The sequence below is a fragment of the Agelaius phoeniceus genome, chromosome 6 (genome assembly GCF_051311805.1).
Source record: "Agelaius phoeniceus isolate bAgePho1 chromosome 6, bAgePho1.hap1, whole genome shotgun sequence".
NCBI classification, from domain to species: Eukaryota; Metazoa; Chordata; class Aves; order Passeriformes; family Icteridae; genus Agelaius; species Agelaius phoeniceus.
Genome location: NC_135270.1, coordinates 37,653,633 through 37,677,691, shown reverse-complemented (window position 1 = coordinate 37,677,691; position 24,059 = coordinate 37,653,633). Strand labels below are relative to the sequence as shown.

At 35.6% G+C, this 24,059-nt stretch overlaps 1 protein-coding gene across 4 annotated transcripts in view; it reads right to left on the bottom strand.

The window, feature by feature from the left end:
- AKAP6 (A-kinase anchoring protein 6) overlaps positions 1-24,059 on the bottom strand; it is a 257,459-nt gene that overhangs the window by 130,963 nt on the left and 102,437 nt on the right. For 3 of the 4 annotated variants that reach the window (XM_077180435.1, XM_077180434.1, XM_077180437.1), the window contains exons 5-7: positions 21,549-21,671; positions 5,922-6,018; positions 4,494-4,660 (exon numbers count right to left, since the gene is read on the bottom strand). In XM_077180435.1, coding sequence (XP_077036550.1) covers positions 4,494-4,660; positions 5,922-6,018; positions 21,549-21,671 — 387 coding nt within the window. The remainder of the gene's footprint in view (positions 1-4,493; positions 4,661-5,921; positions 6,019-21,548; positions 21,672-24,059) is intronic. The other variant, XM_077180436.1, reaches the window with a different exon arrangement.

The following is a 24,059-nucleotide window of genomic DNA, read 5'->3' as shown; positions in this document are numbered from 1 at the left end:
ATTATGAACATGAGACACAGCATTTAATCCACAAGCCTGATCCTGAGGTCTTCCAGGTAGAAAAATAGAGAGAGACTAAGTAAGTTAAATAAACAAATTCAGTTTGAGATGTAAAGTTTTAAAATTCTGCAGCAATCTAAGTAACTCCAGCACGCTAAGTAAAATGATCTTTCCAGCATTTGTTATTCCTCCCTTCCACTAAAAGCAAGTGAAGGAGAAGAGAAAGAAGGCCAGTTACACGTGCCATTTGACAACTTCAAAGCACTACCCATTACAATAATATATGCAATACTCCAATTTCATATATTGGTCACCAGTTTTCAAAGTGGTTATGTAAGTAAAAATATTAGATTCTGAAATTATAGTCTCTGTTATCTGTTGATAATATTTAAATCTGTGTCAGTAATAAACTTTCCCTGTTTTAAAACAATGAAAGACATCAGAAAAAAATACTGGTATGTTGCTTTTAATGTTACAGCCCATGCACCACACTCATGAAATACAGAACTGATAAAAGACACTGAGGAAAAGAAAATTATCTACCCGCAAGTATGATATTTCTCTGCACTAATCACAAAGATGCCAAAACACTTCATTTGTATATTCCTTTTACATAAAAGTATTAATCTAAATGTGGCAGTCATAGCAGCCTGATTAGATGGCCAGGACAAGTTACAAGTCTGAAGTAAAAAAGAAAATACTGTAACCATTCTCTAAACTTTGCTCTGTCTGGCTGCCCATTTCACAAATTCATCTTTCTATGAAAAGACTGAGCAGGATATAATTGTTCTGAGCTGTGGTGTTTAGTCCACCCACTAGGTCTGAGACCAGTGTCACAATAAAGCTGTCTGTGAAGCAGCATTCCCAGAATCCCAAGCAGTGATCAATACTAAACAGCTTCACCAAGTTTTCAATTTTTAAATGAAAATCACTTTTCTGTGTACTGAAGACTATTTGTTTAGAATGATTGTAAAAGCTGTAAAATTATATGCAACTAAGTGGGAAATGATCCTGGAAGTGTGTGATGCTTAATTACATATCAAGAGGAAATTACACGGGTTTTCTTTTTCCCTTTATACAAAGGTTTGTTTAACCACTTCAAATTCTGTTCCTGAGCCACCCACTATTTCTGTGACTTTCAGTTTATTTTGTTAATTGTTGTTTTTTACCTCTCCGTTCAAAGAGGATACTCTTCAAGACAAGTCCATCTAACAGCTAAGACTTTCTTCCCAAGACTGTTTTTTACATAGAACAACTGACTCAGATTTCCATATTCTGTGTATTAAGTCTGCAAGTGTCTTAACCAGTTACATGCTTCATTTTCTGAAGCTGGAATGGGAAACAAGAAGTGTTTTTCAGTAATATTATATATATATATTTGCAGAGTATACCATTATTCTTTTGACCTACCAGCCCTTAAGTTCTGATGCTATATTCTGAACTGTTACCAAAACAACCCACAAAACTTAATTCAAACATTTACTTGCAAAACAAAGATATCCAGATCTCAAAATCATAGTAATGAACTAACTGTACAAATGCATGCTGGGAGCAGTACTTGCAATTGACACTAATATTATTCCATAAAATGTTCAGTGAAGAAGAATGTGTACAATGGGAAAATGCTATTAAGACTTGTGTGCTTTTAAAGGACATCAGTTACAAGACAAATTTGCAGGTTCTTCAGAAAGCAATGAACTTTTCCAACAAACTATGAATTAAATAGATCAGGGTAATATTCGGATATTTACACTTACAGCCACTAGATATGAAAATAAATAGCGTTGTTTTTCAATACCACTCTTTACTGTTTATTTAAAGCAATACTGTTCCAGTAGTCCTTTTGTAATGGAGAAGTGACCCTATTAAAGAGCTCACTTACAAAACAAGCTGTCTCAGACATCTTCAGAAAGAGAAAAAATGAAAAATACACTCATATATTAAACCATTCCTCCTATATTCCAGATATTTTAGAATATTATTGTGATTTCCATCAAAAGAAAACATACACTGCAGCTAAGTGTCTCAAGATTCAGAATCAGAATTCAGAATGTGATTTTACATCTCATGTACTACTCATATTGTTAGATCAGTACTTGTTGGACTGTCATTTTTAAAGGCACTTGTCAATGGAGTAAAAAGGAAAAACTTTATATCCTTCAATTTAAACTGAATACAGTCATCAATTCTTCATTTATAAAAATGATTGAAAAATATTTTTAGTAAATACTTAGAGAACTCACTGTTTTCCTAAGATTTTACAGAGGATGCGATATATTAGAAGAGATTAGGTATCAGAAATGTTTAAAATCAATTCTAAATCTTCTACGGCAATCACTCTAAGCCATTATGAAACTTACGTATAAAAAAAGAGAGAAATATTTCTTAAGCAAAATCTGAATTCTTTACTACAAATGTTGACAATATATTTCTAGAGTTCAGAACGTCCCTTTCCCCCTCCCACTCTTCACTTTTCTCATTAAAGATGCCACAGTGCTATGAAAACATGTTTTAAAAAGTCCTAAGGGAAAAGTTTCCAAGGGTCTTTGAAATTCCTCCTTTTCCTATTTCTTTACAGATTTCTAACACCAACACTCTTCCTGTAGTTTCTCAAAAAAGGCAAAAATAAAAATACCCTCTAGGTATAATCTTTCGACTTTCTATTACACTTCTTGGGCTCTTTTTGGTTTTTGAAACAACACAAACTGAAATGTGCAGTTATATTATTAGCTGTATTTTAGTTTTAGTTAATCTTTTAGTGTGAAGAAGTAGATGGTATTCAACCGCTCTACTGCACATACTTACAAGGATCACTGATATAACCTGCAAATATATTTAGTTTGATCTCTTTTTTTGGTCCACTTTTTTTTAAATTTATTTGTTGGCACAAACAAAAACAAACAAACAAAACCCCCCAAACCAAACCAAACCAAACAAACAAAAAAAGCATTTCTTCAGTTATCTATCTCTATTGTAAAAAGCACAGAGCAAGGAGCTATCCCTTATCTATTTGGGAAATTTACTGCAATATAAACCCTGCCTCCATTTCTTCCTTTACAAGCAAATATCTGAATATACTCATTCCAAGCTAGGGATTCCACAATTTTCATCGCAAAATCCAGGATTTTAGAATTACTTGTTACATGATAATTTTGATTAAGCTGTTAAACGTTTGGCCACATTGACTTAGATGAGTAAAAACGTTCAGAGATATGGGAATCATATTACTGCCAGGCTAAAAACAGCTTTGGGCTAGTCTGTTTAGTTTAACAGATCCCATTAGGAAATCAAGTGTTGCTCCACCACCTACTTCATAAAGGAGGAGCTGTATGGCCTAGGAGCACTTTCCATCATGCAAGTGATGAGGGATGTCAGTTCAAATTCTATCTCCTGCATATATGTGTTTTCCTGTATTTTTGTTTCATTTTTCTTCTTGATTCTTCCTCCATTTCTAAGACCATTCTTGCTATGTAGAATTATAGTAAGAAATCACCAGAACTTTTCATATAATCATAGCCAAGAGTCACTCAACAAAACACTCTCTTGGAAGCACTGAATACCAATGCTAAGAATTGTCTAGCATCAGAACCAGAAAATCCACTCAGCATAACCATCTCTCTTGTTTCCAGAAAGAGAAGCCATGAATTTTTCTAAACATTTCAGCTAGATATGTGCCAAGATATTGAGTTACTGGATTGTTCTCCTGCATGTTCTTTGCTTAAGAAACAGCTCTGCTTACAATTGGTGGTGATGAAAGATCATGGACCCTAAACCAGAAGTTTCTATTGTGTGCAGTATCCCTACACTGCTTGCATCAATTTGAATAAGTATGGTCTGTATTTAAAATGCTCTTACAAATACTAGGTTTGGCAACTGGCAACTATTATAGCCCTCTCTAATAATTAATATCCACAAAATTATGATAGGTGTCAATAACTTACTCTTAAAGTACTTGTATTCAACACAAGCACTATTATGGATGACTTAAACTTGGAGCAAAAAGATTTGTGGAAAGGCATATGACCTTCTTCCTACTACAATGGCCATCCCCTAATTAAGCAATGCATCTGATAGTCATTAACAGGAATGAGATAATGAATCACTTTCTCTCTTCTTTGTTAATTTGCTGTAACCAAGCGGCTAATGGATGTCAGAGCTGAGTGATTGCACTGATTATAGTGATTTATAGTTGCAACAAAACAATTTAAAAGCATTCTGATTATTCATGTTAAAGATGCTTTATGTTTTGTTTACTAAATGTTTTATGCTCCCCCTCATGCCCCTCTACCCACAATAAGACAGGTCTTGCTGGAAAACTTGAAAGTTCTAAGGTTTTTTTTATTGTTTCAGAGTAAGGCATTTCATTTTGTTTATAAAAAAAAAGTTTACCCAGTAGAAATGAAAAGCCTTAGGGTGGAAAGAAAACTTCAGTGGTGCCTAGTTCAAAAGAAGACGGAAATAAGAGGAAATAAGGCAAACTTCAAGCCACTTACCTTAGGGCTCCCAGTCCCTTCCTCATTCTCTGCAGACACATCAGTAGCCAGTATCTCTGCTTTGATGATATCCAGAGCCCTAAGAATCCAGCTGTGTTGCCGTTTGATTTGCCTCTGTAGTTCCTTCCATTGACTTGCAATCATCTGCAGCATGTCCTTCAGTCCTTCTCCAAAATGAAGGAGGAAAAATAAAAGCTGTAAACTCAACAGCATCTTTAAATATTGCCCTTTATTCAAATAATTAGCAGGATATTTAAAATAATAAATGCAACAAGAGTTTTAATGTGTTTTCTCATCAATAAATCCAAGCTTTGCTATTATTCTTCCTGCAAAACAATGCTATAGAGACAAACACTTCTTTTAGCCATCATGTTATATTTTGATTGAGTTTCAGCTGACACTTTCAAGAGAAAAATTCCATATAAACTGTCATTTCTCTGCAGTAGGGAACACTGCAGAGAAATCTCTCCCTCTAATATCCAGTCTTTGTCTTGAAACATTTTGTAATCCTCCAAAGACATTTTCCTTACCTCCAACTCCTTTAAATATTTCCTGTCATTTACACGTTACTGTTTCCTACATCTGTGATGACATGCACTACCCTCCTTAGCTATGGCTTCTCTATCTTTTTGGAACTATACACAGAAGTCAGTAATTTTCTATAGCTTTCACCTCACACAGATATGTCTGATGCTGTGAAACAATAGAGGCACACATATAACATGATGAGGAAATAGTACAGCAAAGAATAACTTCAACCTGGATGAAAAGCATGTTAAGTAGGCCAAAATGAAGATGGCATTCCATAGCAGTATATGCTGATTAAAACCCTATTAGCAGACAAGTCACGCAAACATCTAAAAATATAAGAGGTGGTAGGGATAAAGGGAAATCAGAATATCTCTCTCCTTCCTCTCAATTTAAGGCCTCTGAAGAAAAAGACAAGCCTAACGAAAGGAAAAAGGTATTTTTAATTTTAATCTAGTCCTCATAAATATATTTAAATCAATGTAAGAATTAGTTTAAGTGGTAAAATAAAGCTTTACCAATGCAATTACTCATGCAGAGTATGTAAATACACATATATATTTGAAATCCTAGTTCATTATCTTAATGTTATTTCCATAGCACCTACATCAAAGAATATGTCAGTGTGAAGTTTTCAGTGATGTGATTTCAATTGAAACTCAGTCGAACAGCAAGACCAAAATAAAATGAACAGACTATTTGCAGGCAGTATTTCATTTTATAAGTATCACTGCATTGTATGCAGTATATGAAACATTTATAAATCTTGAAGGTCAATCTGATAATGTAAATATTAATAATACATAAGGAAGTGAATATATGCAGTAATTTACAGCAATGCTTCTTCATTCTTTAATAGTCTGGAGACATAAAGACTTGCAATATTTCAGAAGGATTTACCTGATTTGTGAGATACAATAAGCTCTAGAAGTTGGCGTCCTTCCTCTACCACTGCTTCTTTCAAAGCACAGTGGCTATCTACATTCAACTTAAAACTCTGCAGAAATAAAAGAAAAAAAAAAAAAGAGAGGGGGGAAAAAAACCTCAGCATCAGACATTGGAGAGGCAGTTATCATAAAACACACATACAAAATTACTTGATGGTTTTTATCAAGAACCACATCCCAATTCACCCAATAGCCAAACTAATTTGTGATACTAAAAGCTATTGATATTTTGGATCTGGGCTCAAAATGTTTCCATTAGATCAGCAAAGTGCATCTGTGTTGAAACAGCTGACAAATCTAGACATTCATTAGGTTTTATGAAAAGTCACAACCCGTAGGCTATATCTGAAGTAACAGTGTTCTATAAAATACACTAAATTTATGCCACCACATATGAGCTCTGTTTTTTTCAGAGTTCTTTGAAATGTTGGTGATAGCACTATTTATGAAACCATAAAAAAATTACAACATTGAATATATTGGCCTTATGTGCACTTATACAAATCTATTAATATTGTGTTCCTGAGTTAACACTCCTATCCATTTTCAAAGAAAAATCAGTCTGCTTTAGATCTGTGCCTTCTTACTTTGTAAAGCAACTATTTTTCAACCTTTTTTTTTTTCTTAATATTTTTAGTAGTCTGGAAAGGATCTCTGTTTTAACTGTCAATAAAATATTTTATTTATTTTTTTAATTATTATTTTATTTTTACGAATTGTATTAAGATCTAGTAATAAAGGAACCAGAAACATGATCTACTATATGTTACGCTATTTAATACACCAATGATAACTCAGATACATTTTTTAACCATTTTCCAGACCTTCTCACTATACTTGCCTGTAAGAAAGTGAAGCAAAATACAATAGAGAAAAGGATACTTGCCGTATTTAATCATAAATTGTGTGCAGACCTAAAGCACATACATGCAACATATTTTCTCTTTGAAATGTCTATGGAATAAATGGATACAATATTTGACCACTTGGAAAAAAAGAGCTTTTCCTTCTCTTGGGAATAACTTAACTAGCAGAGATGAAAGGAGACTTTGCAAGTGCACATTCATAGCTTCTGGTTTTTATAAAACTTTATACTTCAAATGGTAGTGACCATGCTAGAAATGGAGTGCTAGGTAGCACAGAATACTCAAGAGCCCTCAATTCTTAAGGAAGCAACCATTTTCTTTCTTCCTAGCCCTTCTAGTCAGGTTGACTGGCATAGCAAAAAAAAAAAAAAAAACAAAAAACTGCCAGAACAGTAATAAAACAAGGTACTTCTACTGTAATTTTTCATGCTTGAAAAAGGCATGTTGCTCAGAGTCTTAACAGTTTTTTCAGGCAGCATTGTACCTGACAGTGACAGAATGTTTTTGAGAATTTTCCATTCAAATAAAGAGCAATAAACAGAAATTTTGCTACCTTTAGCATTTTTACTAGCCCAGTTCTCCTTGTAGGGACATCTGAATACGCTGTTTTGTACCGGCTTCTGAACAACTGGGCCAGTCAAGAGAAGAGAAGTTAAAAAGGAAAAAAGATGCCTAGTTTATGTCTGTCCCTTTCTTAAATCTAGAGTTTTATGAACCCAAATCTACAAGTTCTTTTTCTTTCATAAGAGCGTGTCTGAACAAGCACTGACAATATTTAATTTACTGTTTACTTAAAACAGGCTTGTACTGAATAGTTTGTAATCATGCACTTCACAGGAAATGCACTATGCGTGTGCCTCACGCAGCAAAGAGAACCTAAAGGACCTGAGAGTAGGTTGTGTAATTTCATATAATTGAAGTTGAGTATAGATGCAGCTGGATGTGGCAGTGTCTCAAGATGATGTGGATGTGTTTGATAGGAAAATTGGAAAAGATGAGGTATTCTCTTTCATTAGGAAAAAAAAAAGAGACTTGCTGTCCTAGAAAAGATTCATTTAACATAACGCACCAGATACCACAATACAGCTTGATTTTCAGGTGCACCTATTAACCAGTAATAACGTTACACTGAAAAAGCAAAATAAGATGAATAAAGATGGGGCCAAACTTTTGGTTTCTGACTAGCAATATTCTCCTTGTGCAAAATTCTTATTTTATGGATAAATTAGGAGTGGCACAAATGTCATGAACATGCATGAAATTTAGCAGAAATAAACTTTTCCCAGCAGCGAGACAGCATGTCATGGTTTAACCCTAGCCAGAAACTAAGCATGACACACAGTCTCTCACTTACTCCCCACTCAGTGGCATGAGGAAAAGAATCAGAAGGGTAAAAGCAAGAAAATTTGTGGGTCAAGATGAAGACGATTTTATAGGAAAAGCAAAAGCTGTGCACACACACAAAGCAAAATTCATCCTCACTTCCCATGAGAGATTCATCCTCACTTCCCATGGTTCAGCCATCTCCAGGAAAGCAGGGCTTCATCAGACACAATGGTGACTTGGGAAGACAAATGCTGTAATTCCCCCCCTTCCTCCTTCTTCCCCCAAATTTAGGTACTGAGCATAATGTCATACGGTAATGGAATACTTTGGTCACTCAGGGTCAGCTGCCACAGCTGCGTCTGTATCCAACTCCTTGTGCACCCCCAGCCTCCTTGCTGGTGTTGTGGTACCAAGGAGCAGAAAATGCCTTGGCTCTGTGCAAGCACTTCTCAGCAGTAACAGAAACACCCCTGTATTCTCAATACAAATCTGTAACATGGCCCCATACTATCTACTATGAAGAAAATTAACTCTATCCCATCCAAAATCAGCACACATTAAAAGGACAGAACCATTCATATAAGTATAAATAAACAGAGTGAATGTTGTTGATGTACTGCAGTATGACTTTTGAATTTAGAATTATATATGTATATATAATTTCAAGTCATTTCCTAAGGAAAAAGAACTGGACAAGGAACAGTGGAAGGAATAGCCCTCAATCAATGCTCAAGGTTTCTCATACCTGAGGGGTTGAAAATGTGACACATGAAAAAGACAGGAGTTGAAGATGTAACAAGTATTACATGTATATACAATGGAGAAATGCAAATTTACACAGCTAAAGATAAAATCAGACCAAATATTTGGAATGAAGGAAGACCTTCAAACACAGAAGTCCCCTCCCATCCTGGATATTTCCTGTTCCCTACTGTTTACTTATGGCATTTGGAAAATTGTAACTCTAACAGCGTGTGACCCAGGTACTCTGCTCCCCTCCTCCTCTGATCTTTCCTGATAATGAATGGAGCCTTTGCATGTGAAGAGAGGAAAGAAGAGGAGGGAAGTCAATTAATCAAAGCCATTTTTCCAGGCACATTTGCAGCTATAGAGCAGTCTAAATATCACACATGAGCACGTATACATTATGGAAAATGCATGTGCATTGGCCTGACAGCAGCTTTTTAAACAACACATTAATGTCATCCCTAGAACTACAGTGTATAAAATGTAGTTTACAAGCTGCAACAAGCAAAATTTCCTTACAAAGTTCTCTTCACTTTTTGTGATTACCATGTACCTATAAATAACTATCAACTGCTCTTATTTAGCAAGAAAGGAAAAATGAGGTAGGAATCACACAGTTTTAGAAAAGCTGCACGACTATAACTGAAACTAAAACACCAATGGGGTAAATACAAGGCTCCAAGAGTGCTATCTTCTGCTGTTGGCATGGGGCAAAGGAGCCCAGCCTTCGCAAAATGAAGGTGTCCCTTGACTTTCAGGAAACCTATTGATCCAGAAGATTACAATAGTGCAGAACATCCATGAGTTAAAAAAGCAGCACCTCCTGATCTATGCTGGACTCTGAAAACACTAAAAATAAAAGAGCACTATATAATAATCTCTCCCTCATATCTTAATTTTCTGTACAAGTGGGGGAAAAAAAACTGTGGGGAAAAAAAAACTGTGGGGAAAAAAATATTTTAAGTTCTTCATAGGATTTATTTGATGGTTGTAGCTACTTAAATTTAGGATGCTTTTATTGTGTAGGTATCCTAAACTGTGTACACATTCTGAGCTCTGATATGCAACATTTCCCCTCTGTTCTTAGAAAATCTTTATAATTTGGTAAAACACCCAGGTCTCTACCTATTCATGTCTGCAGTAAGGACAGATAACTAGAATTTATTTGTTTATTTCCAGAGGCACAGAGACTTACTATAAGCATGATTTTTTTCAAGTCATAATGTATCAGTTGATTGTTTCTAATGTACTGTCTCTGAAACACAAATCAGCAACTAAGTATCATGTGAACCTACAATGCATACATAAATATAGGTTAGTTTGGATGACGTAGCAGTTTACCTATTGCCAGATTAAGACAATGTATTAAAATTAATTTAATTTAATTAATTTTCTCAGTTCAGTACTATCAGAATGTGTGGTGCACTGAGGTACCCCATCAATTTTCTTTATGTTAATTTATTATATTTTTAAATACCTTTATGAAAAATATTACTGTTTCTAGAATGTTTATTTCTTAGAGCAATAGTACAGACAATTAAAAATTATCCAATTGTCCTGGATTCTATGGTTTCAGAATTTGAAAAAGGAAGATGAATTTAAAATTTCCTATTAGTGTTTTTGAGAAATCTACACTACTGAAATATGGACTTCTATATTTAGGTATAGTTGCACATACAATTTGGCTAAGAATGTAGCACTTTTAATATAACGCACACTGTGACAGATATAATTCAATTGTGAAATTTAGAGTAATGGGAACAGTTGCTGGTAGAAAAGATACAAGATGCCCACTTCATTTGTCTTAAAGGGAATATGACTTGAAACAATTCCTGAAAAATTATTTTTATATGCTTAAAATACGGCTACTTTTGCAAGTACCTGTGTTGCTCCTGGCACAGTTACCTTCCAATAAATTGCTATTACAAAATACCAAGATATCAAGTTCTGAACTCAAGTTTTGGTCATGGAATGGCAGCTGTCTATTTTCTTCTTCTTCTTTTTTTTCCTTCAGTATTTTTGATGATACAGAAATTTTCTGTTTGGACAGTGCCTATTATTTAAGAATTTGAGTTAATAATTTAGGTTAATAATCTGAATTAATAACCTAATAAGCCATGTAATAACCTAGTAGTATTTTCAGATTCCTGACTACTAACTTCCAATGACATTCAGTAAATCAAAAAGAGAACAACTGCATAAGTTGTCCTTATATTAACATAGAAATGGTTACACATTTAGCTTCTAGTAAAGCCTCATTTTTTAAATTAAACTTACTTAGTATTAAATAAGCACCACTAGGATATGTTTTCCTGGGAAGTAAATATTCCATGTGAAATGGTTTCAGTCAATGTCTCCTTCGTTCATGCTTTCCATAAAACCTAGGTGTCTACAAAGAATTTTTAATTTTCTTCTTTTATTTTAAGCTGCATTTTCAGCTGACTGACACTCCACCTGCTAAAAGGAACACAAGCACTATGGAAATGCTTTATGCAGCTCCATAGGCAAGGTTAAGTCTTACAATAGCAGGGATTCTACCTTTGCTTTTTAAGGAGAGCATGATGAACCCTCCTCTGAAGCATCAGCACCCACTATGTGTTTTTTCTTCTCTTTCTGAAACTAAGAACATGCCTTCCCTATAGCACTGATGACCAAGGGGCCAATTATCACCAAATGCTAAACAAACCTGTAATGCCTAACACAGTATGACCATCATTTGCCTTAGATGAACCACGGATTTTCTTCTGTAACCAGTGGAAACTGTTAGATATTTTTGAGAGTGAATAGTTAGTGGAAAGCAGATTTAGTCTTTTAGCCTCTGCTACAATGAGAAGACTTTACATGATAAAATTTTTTGAGTTTCTCTGGGGGCAATTCTTTCCACTGGCCGCTGTAAGCAGATAAAAATGCGCAAAATAACTATTTTACTTTTTATGTTGGTTCACAATACCAGATCATAATACAAAATGCCTTTAAAATTGACATAAAACTGGGAACCTCACTACTGAAATTCCATAATCATCATGTGATATGGGCATTGCACTACTGTAGATGTGGATCAGATATGGTTTGACTACTCAGATAATTTCTCTCTGTAAGTTTATCATTCATCTAAACGTAATATTAACTGAAAATTCTGGGATCAAAATGCTTAGTAATGAGCTAACTATAGCAACCCTGGGAATCATTTTACCTTCTGATGATCCATATGCATTCTCCATCTTTCACTTGATCTGAATGTACTTTTTGTCTGTGAGGAATCAACCACATTTACAAGGAGAGAAAATGTTGGGTGTTTAGTGAACAAGCAAAATTTCTTTAAAAGTGGAAATGGTGGAACAAAGAAATAAACAAGACTAAGCGTTGATTAAAAGAAAGGTCCTTCCTGCTTTTGTCTGTTTTACATTTCATGAATCTGAAAACAAGTAGAAAAAAGACTTCGTACAGTATCAGAAGGTATAGTAGATGGGACTAATGGAGTTAAATTAAGAAGGAGAAAATTTAGGACAAATATTAAATTTCCCATGAAAGTCAGATGTATTACATTGTATAATAACCTCCTAAGGGAAACAGTGAAAGCCCAGATCCCTTGAGACCATTAAATCTAGACTGGATAAAAATGTGGGAGTAAGGGCTGCAAATGCACTGACAGAGCAGTAACCTAGTTGTGTCACATGGCCACAGAATTTGTGTTGGGTAGGCAAAACTAAATACAAAGAGGCAGGCTCTACTCCAGCAGTCCCATAGTAATTCATACTTCTGTAAAATCACCTCACCCCTTTCTTCTCTGTCACATCTGCCATACTGGTATTAAACAATCTGTGGGGTTTTTCCCTTAGCTACATCTTGAACATGAATAACTCAATCTTCCTCACATTAAATGCTTCAGGTCTCTCAGTTTCTGTCTCTCACTCCTCATTGTGTTTGCCACCTTTTAGTTAATTTAGCCAAGTTTTGAATGCATAATTTTAGATATTGAGAAAAATGATAGTTAGCCCTATTCTCCTGGATGCCTATTTTGCAGATTTAGAAGACATAGAGGCCATTTTTGTGGATATTTTTTGTTTCAAGTTCACTTAAATTCTTCTGCTGCCAGCTCTAATTTATTTTTTCTGTGTTTCACTATGTAAATTTCTCTTTGATTGTGTCTGTCCAAACATATTTCATTGTCAAAAAAAGTTCACATGAGCTTCCTAAATTGAATCTCCATTTGTCTATTATCAAGAGACAACGAGGGAAGAACACAGGCAGGAAATGGCATGGGTAAAATTGCTATACAGTGAAACAATTGCTAAGTTGCCATAATCATGGTGAATTGCACACGCAGCCACTGTATACAATTGCCCTTAATCATTTCTTGCCTTCTTGAGATACTCAGAAAATAAGATGCAGAAACCACAGTTTTCTGACTTGTTGTTCTGTCTTATCTTACACATTTCTAAGTACATCTCTTCCACCCAGAGACACCATGCCCAAAACACTACCTAATCAAAATATGTCCAAGTTCTATTGCCCTACCACAGAAAAAAGCCAACCAAGAGATAACAGCTTTGGAAACCAAAGATGAGTTCATGGGCATACCAGCCTTGATAAATATGGAGTTACCAAGGGGAAAATAACTTACACTTGTATAATATTTAAATCTTATTTAAATTTACTTACTGTCAGACCAAAATGAACTCTCTGGAATTAATGCTATATAGTTCTAAAACAGTTCTTGAAAGATCTTAGTTTCAGGGGAATATGAAGGAGATGAAATTTGTTTTATACATGTACAGACAAAAGTTTTCATGCAATTTGAAGGTGAACTAAAATTCCATCTTAGCAAAATGTAGCTAATAAATTGTCAGATTATTAACCCAATTCATTTGTAGTATTAAGAAAGAGAAAAAAGTATCATAGCAGATGCAAATAAAAATATTTACCAATCAAAACCTCCATTCATTTCCTGGATTTTCTGTATATCTCCTGAATGCTTTGGCATTGCAAATACCAAAAAACAGACAATAATTCTGCTACTTTGAGTACTTAAAATGTGAATGATATTATGCTTCTGAGTAACATAGCACAGAACCATGGGAGTGGTCAATAGCTCTTGGCAGCTATTTAAATGTTGCTGAAAGTGTGCCTGTTTGTCCTTTGAGATGCTGTCATTGTATTTTTTAATGATTTACAATCTCCAAATTTTATAAAAATAAATTTAATTTCATTCCCAAAAACAAATTACTGACTACATCTATATTGATAATACCAGCATAACAACACTAAAATTTCAGGCAATAGCATGCATTTTAATAGACAAAAAAATTACAATTAACAGAGTTCCTACATAAGCATAATGCAGTTTATTAGTAAAATAAACATTAATTTCAAGTAATTTTTAAAGGTGTTTCAAAAGTTACTTTGATAAATTTGTGTAAAGAGCATGACCAGGTTGTCATACACAAAGCTCCAAAGCTTCTCAGTCACAATTTATGTGAAATACTTTTCACTAAAATTTTCTTATTAGGTTAGTGCCTAGAATTTTATAATAGTGATTTGATTTCATTGTATTATTATAGTCTCTGAATCCCCTATATGCAAATAATGTCTTCTGCAGGCCAAACACACAACAGACCCAGCGGAATCCCTTTCACCACTCAGACTTACAGTATCTCCTTTTTGGGATACCTCAGGACCTAAAAGTTTTACAGTTTTGGGTAGTAAGAATTGAGAGGAAGTGAACATTTGCAACACTGCAAATGTTATCCTGCCTTGCTCAGATTTACCTACAAGTGCAAATGAATTTTAAAATTTCCCAAAGTCTGAATTCTAACTTTTTAAACCTCAAACATCATGCATTAAGAAAACCAAAACAAGAGAGCAATTTGTTTTTGAGGCACAGATCATACACCCTATAGTTTCATATATGGAGAATAGAAGACTTCAAAATCCTCACAAGTGAGAGCTCAGATTTTGAACATTACAATTTCCTTTTTCCTTCAGTCGAAGAAGCAAAGCTATTCTGGGATGACACCCTAATATGCTCTACCTCTGGTTTATTGCCTCCTCTGTCCAGAGATGACTGTAGCTCTCAGAACTAGAAAAGCTGGTACAGTTCTCCGTGAAGGTAGTTAACAACCAATATGTGACAGGCAGGCCCAGCAGATGTACATTTTATTATGGGGCCCTATCTCCTTCCTATGCGACACTGTTAAACTGGGGGGTAGCAAAGACTGTCCTGGGAAGGTTCAAACCAATCAAAAACAAAAGTAAATGCAAAATTCTTTTAATTTGCAGCTGTATAAAATACCTACATGAGGGTAAGTATCTACAAATTTGAAAGACAGCATAGAAAAAAAGTAGTACTCTTAAGAGTATGAAGTCTTTAGGAAAATTACAAAGAAACTATTTCTTATACTCCAAGCTTGCACAAAACAAACCTCTGGAGTGGGACTATGTGTACAGGAAGACAGTAAATAGACATTCTCTTCCTTCATTAAAAACATATATGGTAATAGCTGACCCAAATCATAATAGATCTACTTCTGTGCTCCTAGGACCATAACCACGGCCCACTCTTTCTCCTTTACAAAGAAAAGATTTGTGTCAGCTTTTTTTCATTGCATGACCTTATGGGACTCATCTTTAGATCAAATGCAGTATTTTGGTATTGGTCAGGACAGGAGTGCTGTTATTAGAAGGGCAATATACCTGGATTTTCTTTCTTATATGCTTGCTTTTACTCTTCCTTAGTCACCAAAAATATTTTTTAAATTTGAAGAACAGTCCAAACAATTCCAAAACCTCTATTTTTCCCACAGTCTGCAATTTACATTCTCTGGGTTCAGACTATAATACAGGTAGAGCCAAATGTATTGGAATGACAGCAATATTTTCTACACTTTAACTCAAGAAACACAAAAGTTTACATAGAGGTTATTTGGTTTACAGATTTTGAAAGCTGAATAATAGTCAAAACTGACAATATACTTGTATTCTGTTTAAGTTTGCTGTCTTACTTCCTATTAAATCATTTTATTAGCCTGTGAAATCTGCTGAGTTTAGTCTACATCTCTTATTAGTATGTTCTGAGGACTGCTTCCAATGGAAAAGGACACACATTCAGGAACCCATGCACACTCAGAATGCCTTTCAAGATAAAAAACATCATAAAATTTAAAAATTCAAACAAACAATAGGCTAAACAAATCCAAATCCTTAGAGAAACAAAATAATAGGCCACTCATGGTGCTCACTCTTTAGTGCCATCATCCTGAAGAAAGTGTTCTATATTTTGAGGAAATTATCTAAATTAGCTGCCATGCACATTGGAAATTCCCATATAGCAAAAGTACAATACATAACTTAGCCATTTCAAAAGCTTTAATACCTTTAATAAAATTACCATTACCACTGCTACTACAAAGACAGTTGGTAGATTAGCCCAAGGCATGTGTATTTAACCTTATTTTCAATAAGAATAGATATTTAATACTTCTCCAAACTGATATTTTTCAGAAAATGAGATTTTCCAGAGAGATGAAAATGATCTTTTTTTTCAGACATAGCAGTCTTGTTACAAACAGACAATCAGGTATCATGAAATATCACTGAGGCATCATTACTTCACCAACACAATTTCTTAAATGTGAAAATACAATCTATTTTCTGTATGAAGGCATTTGCTATTTTCAGCTCAGAAATTGCTGAGCTATGATGTGGCCAGAAACATTTATAACAGAGACAGAAAAATTCTTATTTCATTTCTCTTTGGATAATAAAACTCAAGCCCCCTGTATCTTAAGAAGAATTTGGTTCTGAATGGAGATATCTTAACTCTATGTACAGAAGGAAAGGAAATGCTAGTGTGAATCAACTTGTCTAATTTGCTTTGAAATACTAATGATGCTTGCACTATGATATTTTTAAGACTCTAACAAGTAAAGTAAATATGGTGACTAAGAAGGTTAATATAATGAACTGATTCTGGGCTAAAAGGGATTTTAATGTGGCACAAAGCTTGTGACTAAATCGGAGTAAATATTACTGACAGGGATCTGAAAAGAAAATTAAGGAATTACTATTCATGGATATTATCAGTTATACCCAAACCACACTTTGTACTGCAATAACTACATGCAAACCTCACCACCTCTGGTTTTTACAGAACAATATTTGCTATTCTAGTTTCAACTAAACAGAATATATGTTGCCTAAAAAATCCAAGAAGCAAGAACAGTCTTACTGGACAAAAATGGAGAAAAATGCCTGACTACGAATTCCAAATTTCTAAGAAGACTTTACCTTAATTAGTTTTATCTCTACTGAAAAGATATTGTTTGCCAACATCTACTAATAATGCAAGAAGTATTTAAAAAGTTGAACCTAAATAAGTGTATGATATTATATTTTTCATTTGCAGGATCCCATTTAAATATCTTGTGTTCCCTAGCCCTAAGTACGCCTCCAGATACAGAAATGGCTTAGTACAATGACCTAAGAGCACACCACACTACAGTGCAAAAGTAGGAGTTCTGCAGCAACAAAAACACAAAGTACTGTGTTAACAGCAAAGGAAAAAGTTAAAACTATGAAAGTTCCAGGCCTCAACAAATATATATAGTACCTTTTGTACTACTATAGTACCTTTTGTGTAAACCTTTTCCTCAGGGGTTCTTCGGTTCTTTGCAGCAGCTAGCTTACCTCTTTACTGTGCTAAAATAATGTATTTTATCAGGCCATGAATAAAGTTAAATGTCTTTCTTAGCCAACTAAAATGGTCAAGAGATACATGGTGTATTCTTATTTGTCAGCCTGGTTAGAAAGTCAGCTTGGTTTCACAAGCACAGCAGTACCACCTAGACAGATGCTTTTAACTCATAAGCTGCCTTCAGGACACTGTTTTTAATGAAAACTGATTTGCATACCACCAAGTCTAAGCACAGAGTGTGCTAGCAGCTGATTTTGATCGGGGTGCCAATGGGCAAGAATCAGCATAACAGAAAAGGAGAAATACAAAAGATGAAGTGAATCAGGAACCATTTTCAGAAGTTCCTTTTGGTAAGGCAAACGAAGCTTTCATTAGGAACTGATTTTAACCTAATTGTTAAAAAAAATTAAAACCTGCTTCATTTTCTCTCTAGTAGGACTGACTGAGACCTTTGTGGAAAAGTAGATTTCTACTGAAAAACACGCCTGTTTTATGAAAACATATTAGTGTTTTCAACATCTGCTGGCTTGGATGGCTGCCTGCAGAGTGCCAGATGTTCAAGGGGTGGCTGCTCCACGTCAGCCCTTCCATATGAATGGGAAGCACACAGCTCCCAAATCAGTTTAACCAACATTACTGAGTTGAGAAGACCTGTAAAATTGAAAGAATAATTTCAGTCACTATTTCAGGGATCTCTGAGAGCATTTCAGTTTCTAGATTTGTGCTTTGGTGTTATCTAAAATGAAGCATAAAGCAACTTTTGTTCTGCACAACATCAGGGAGCTAGGTTTTAAAATTTGCAAGAAAACTGGTCTCTAAGCTGAAAATATTCTATTACAGCACACATTCAAGATGTAGAATACCTTTCAGTTTGTAGAAAAAAATCATACTCCTTGGCAAAATGTATGGTTTCTCATCGTGGGAAAATCTATGGAGTGTAAGTTGTACCTGTGATATTAAGAATGAAATTCCAATAGGTCTTACAGTTACTAGTTATAATTGTGGTGTATTTGGATATCAGGCCTGTGCCTGTATGCACACACAGTGCATTTAGTTGTGAATTCCCTTGGCGGCCCAGGCACTCCCCAGCTAGTCTCTGTGCAGATGAGATAATTGGAAAAAACAGACCAAATTGAAGAGAGGCTGCCTTCCACCTTCATCACAGTGTGCTTCACTGTTTCAGAAGCTGTCCAGGCAGGACCTCCAGACACTTACAGAGATGCCTCTGCAGGCAGCTCTTGCTGAGCCAAGAGCCATAGACTAACACTATTCATGTGCTTCAAAGTGTTGATTAACATCCTTGTGGACAGTATTGCCAGACCAGGTATAAGAATTAACAAGAATAATTGTTTGGGGAATTGTACCAATTTAAGCTGATGTCGTGCTATGATACTTGAATTGCCATCCTGTTCAAGAGATTTGACTCCTCACATAAGCATTACTTCATGCAAAGATTTTCATAAGTTGATGCTGTAGGTTTTTTGTGATGCCTTTTTTTTAAACACACTCTATTTATGTGTCTGTGCCACACCATTTCTTGAAATGTCAAAGATGAAGAAAAGCAAGGCTGAGTGGGGAGAGATTTTAAAATTCAAACCTTTTTCAACAGTTTACATTAAAATCCTAAAGTGACAGCCTACAATTTTACATACTGGAAAATTTGGAAGATGTTCTCAACCTTCTCCTCGTCACCTCTGCAGAACTTTTCCCAGCCAATGATAAAGGGAACAAGTGCATTTTTTGTGTTTTCTTGCTCCTGTTATTTTCTTTTCTTAAATTTTGACAGAAGATATTTCATTCATAAATGCAAAATATTCCCCCTTTATGGCACGAATTTTGTCATCACAACAAATGTATTTCAAAGAAAACACTTCCTGGAATTGATAACTTGTGCCAAAGGCTAAGGATATGTCCCTACCAATAAAATCAACTACATCAAGTTTTCACCCATTCTATGATGAGAATACCTGCACCAGTGAGGAAACAGTTATGAGATATGCTGGTGTAGATGCACTACATAGGAAACAACCAAGACATTTTCTTTGTTTTCCCATCTAGTTTACTACCAGTATCTGTATTATAAACCTGTAAGTCTGGAACCTAATCATGTAAAGTTCCAAATCCTTTACTTCAGCATATCTTAGGTGAGTCTGACATGGATAACCTGACTGGCAAAAGAAGAAAATGAGAATTATAAGTCCCTCATACAAGCCACAATCACCATGGCCTTACAATGCTCAACTAAGGGAAATTTCAACAGTGAGCTTAACACAAATTGAAGTTCATATACTTCTGTTTAAACACAGATTAGGATGTCTGACAGATAAAAGCCACTGAAAAGCTGACAATCTAGTTAGTACAAATAACTATCTTCCACACTACAAAATGCTCTGTATTTTCTGCTGTGTAGAAACTAGTATAATAGCATACATTTTCTGAAATCCAAGAAACAAAACTCAGTTATGGTTTTTCAGGTTATGCAGTGAGTTTTTCACTGGATATAGATGCCATAAAATAATTATAATATTATCAAATATAAAATAGAAACTGAACCATTCTTTAGATATTTTACTTCTGCAATGAAGTAAAAAACCCCCACCTTGCTTCATAGCATAATGATCCTGAAAGCATATAAGGATTTACTTAGCCCAGATACACAGAGGGCAGCTGGGAGCCTAACTGCTGATGGGAAATTACAAGTGCCCACATACTCATTTTTCTGGACTACCTCTAGCAATGATGGAGATGCCTCTGAACTACTATTCCACATTCCAATTCTGATATAGATGGGTTTGGCCTCACCTCCCCAAGAACCACATGACAAAGTTGGAAGTAATTTGTCTGCAAATGAGCTACTGTGCTCCTCCTCATGGAAGAAAGGGGAAAGGAAACTGACTGTGAGAGTTACTCAGCCTAGTGATTGCCCTGTTACCTGGAATATGTTTCTTTTTATCCAGCCAAGAGTGGAAATTGTGATTCTACTCATAAAAGCTTCTCATCAGAAGTTTCATGTTGCAGAGTACAAAGAAAACAAATTGAAGTGACCAATGCCTTTTCTGAGATTTCATTTCACGATGTGCTCTGTGCCTTCAGAGCACCTGTAAACACAATGGGAATCATGGAACTGAGTGTGTGCAGAAGGCAAGGCAAAAATCTGAACTCTGCCACAAAAAACAAAATCTGCAACATAAGGAAAAATGAAGTGTCTTCATATCAGATTTGATAGACTACCATGATGGGCACTTAATCCAGGGACTGCCAATAGGCACTACTACAACAGAAATGTTTAAGAGCAACAGTCAGGAGACCTTTCTGCATAGCTGAAACCCCAAAGACAGTTTTCAGTTTGGTTTTAACAGTATATGTAGTTGATGTATGCTTGATTAATTTAGTAATGGTCACTCCAGCATTACGGTAGGGATTAAGATGACATTTTTTCCTGTAACGCATCACGTGACTTCCTGGGACTGTCAAATAATTTTCTACCATAATATTATCAGAGACTGGAAATGAGGCTGAGCTTTGGGGGTTTATGATCTCATGTGGGCTCAGCTAATGCACTGTTTCATATAACTGGGGTGCCTAGGTCATTAGCTCAGAATAGTGCTATCACCACATTTTCCTCCATTTCATACTGGTAAGAACCTAAGATTTTGGCAGAAAGAGAGGAAGTGTCTTAGCTTAATTTTCTGTACTTTTTTTTTCTTTTTACCAGCTAGAGTAGTTAAATTTTTACAAAGCTATCAGTACATATTTCAAGAACAGAAAATAATTCGTTGGTATCTTCATTAAAATAATTTGTTGGCATTTTCATTAAAATAAACTGCAATGCTGCAAATCTTACGTTAAAATATAGACGCACACTAGTAATTAAAAAGTAATAATCAAATAAAAAGCACAGCAGAACACTTCAATTACAGACAGCAATCACAGTATAATCTTGTCCTACCAAGTGTGTCTCCAGGTATAGTTTCAGGCTGTCTGTCTCTGCTTTAGGAGGAGTCCAGTTCTCTGTTGTTTCCATGGCTTCATTTAACCAGTGAATGAATTCATCCAGCTTGCTTACAAACCCCTTCCATGTAAGAAAAAATAAAGAACAAGTAAAGCATTGGTTAGTAAAATGGCAATGTGAAAAATGTATGCTCAATTTTATTATATTTTTTAGCCAAAAGAGTAAAATTTTACCTCTTACAACCTAAAACAAACAAACAAAACTATTAGAGAGTGGTCTTTTGGTAACTGAGTAGCAGAACAGTGTTTCTGGGAATAATCCAATGTGAGATTTTGGGACAAGACAATGTGGGATCCATATGACTAAGATGAAATAGAGAAAACAGTAAAGTTTTAGAGAATATGAGGGAGATATATAAAAAGCTTCATAGAAATTATAATGAAAATTGAGCTTAAGAGCTTGCACTGAGCAGACTGGGTTACTATGAGCACTGAATGTTGACAAAAGGACTGAACAAAGCTGTATTAACAAGGTATACACAGCAGATCGAGGGAAGAAATTACTTGTCAGAAGTTGGGTGTTGCAATTCCTGTTTTGTTTCATAGCATGAGACTCAGAGAGAGGAAATCAAACAGCAGATGAGGCAGAATATATAGCATTTAATATAAATATTGCTGATTGCATTTGAGCCACACAGATGGTGCTCCAGAGAAGACAGGAGCTCCTGCTTCTCAGGAGCACCATTTATTTCAAGATTAGTACCAATTATATTGTCTGATTAAAAATAGTGCCCCTGAATTTACATGATTGGATGATTCTATCAGCACATACTGAGTACAGATAATTTTACCAAAGTCTTATCCACCACAAAGCAAGAGAGTAAATGGAATAAACTGACCGTGATGTTTATAAGCACCCTGAAAATTAACTCTGAAGAGGAATGTGCATCTATTACAAGTGTTGTAAGACTAGATTAAGTTAGGTCTAATACTGGTTATATTATTAGTCATTAGCTATGAATTTCCAGCATAGTGGGAATTTTAATTTCCAGTTGGGTAACAACTCAGTATATACACTCAGTACCTCAGTCTCCCTACTCTAGTAAATGATTTCTGCTAATAATTAGTCCATCCTGATGGCTAAAAGCAAACTAAGCATAGAACTTTTAAACATTTCTTGAGTGTCTCAGGACCCCAAAACCTCTTCTCCAAAGTTGCACATGAAACTGGAATTCTAAACAAGACAGAATAAGGAGTCTGAGCAGTAGGTGCATAGCTATGTTATTTAAAGGGGTAATGGTAATAACTGACACCAAGCAGAACCACACTTCCTTCAAAATTCAAGGTAGAAGAGCCATTTTGGTCCAGCACTGCCAAGAATCAGGATCCAGCAACCAACTCTTGGCTCCCAGGTGAAGCAGCAGTGCTTCCAAGACAAAGCTAGAGTCTGGCAGAAAGCTGCAGTGCATACTGCAGGCATGACAGCACCCACTTCAGCACTCTGAGGACTTGAATTTTTTTATGCGACTCCCCACAAGACCTCAGGACAAGGAGACTATTGCTGTCTCTATTTATGGAATCCACTGTATATCAAACTATTATAAGGAAGAAAACTAGTACTGTGCAGGTTTCATTGTAGGCTATTTTCCAGGGCATTCCAGAAAGAGGGAAAAAAGACTGGGAAAGCAATCCAGTGGCTGTGGTGACTGAGACAACATGCTTTTATTCTGGGGCAAGTAATGAAGGCAACTACATCTGCTGTCTCCCAACAGCAGGCTATCATACCACAGGAGCTATGTTCCCCCATGTCAATCTACAGACAGGGGCAGGGGCAAGATGTTCTCCTTGCTCCATTGCTTACTTTCTTCCAGCTCACAGTAGAGCATGAGACACGAGACTGGCAGAGGAGTGGGAGACATGAGCTGAGAAGGAGATGTGCAGGAGGAGTAAAGTCCTTCTTGTCCCTCCAATAAATCTCTGCCTGCATTTTAGCAATGTGCTGTCCTTGAGAGACAAGGTGATATGGTAAGCAAAAAGGGAAAAAAAAAAAGGCTCTCTCTTGTACATGCGTCATGTATTTTACGGAGACAGACACGGACAGACACGTATAACATCTGCCGGCAGTACTCAATGTCTGTATGCCTTCGAAAGGCTGCTTGGAAACACTGAAGGCTTGCAGCAGTATAAAAAGCAACTATTAGCCACGGAGTTACTTCTGTCCTCTTACAAAACCTGCCTGTCTTGCAATATTTGCTACTTCCCGCTGGTGCTCAGACACTCGCAAGCATTCAGCTCTAGCAGCCTCGTGTGTCCCCTTCACCACCCAGGCCAAGCGGGCCCTAAGTGCGGAGCGGGGAATGCCGGGGGCCCCGTCTGGAGGCCTGGACAAAAAAACATAGAGACAGTCTCTTAGAGAGCCACCATGAGGCACCTTATCTGCAAAAAAAAAAAAAAAAAAAAAAAAAAAGGAAAAGGAAAAAAGAGAAAAAGGAAAAGAAAAAGAAAAAAA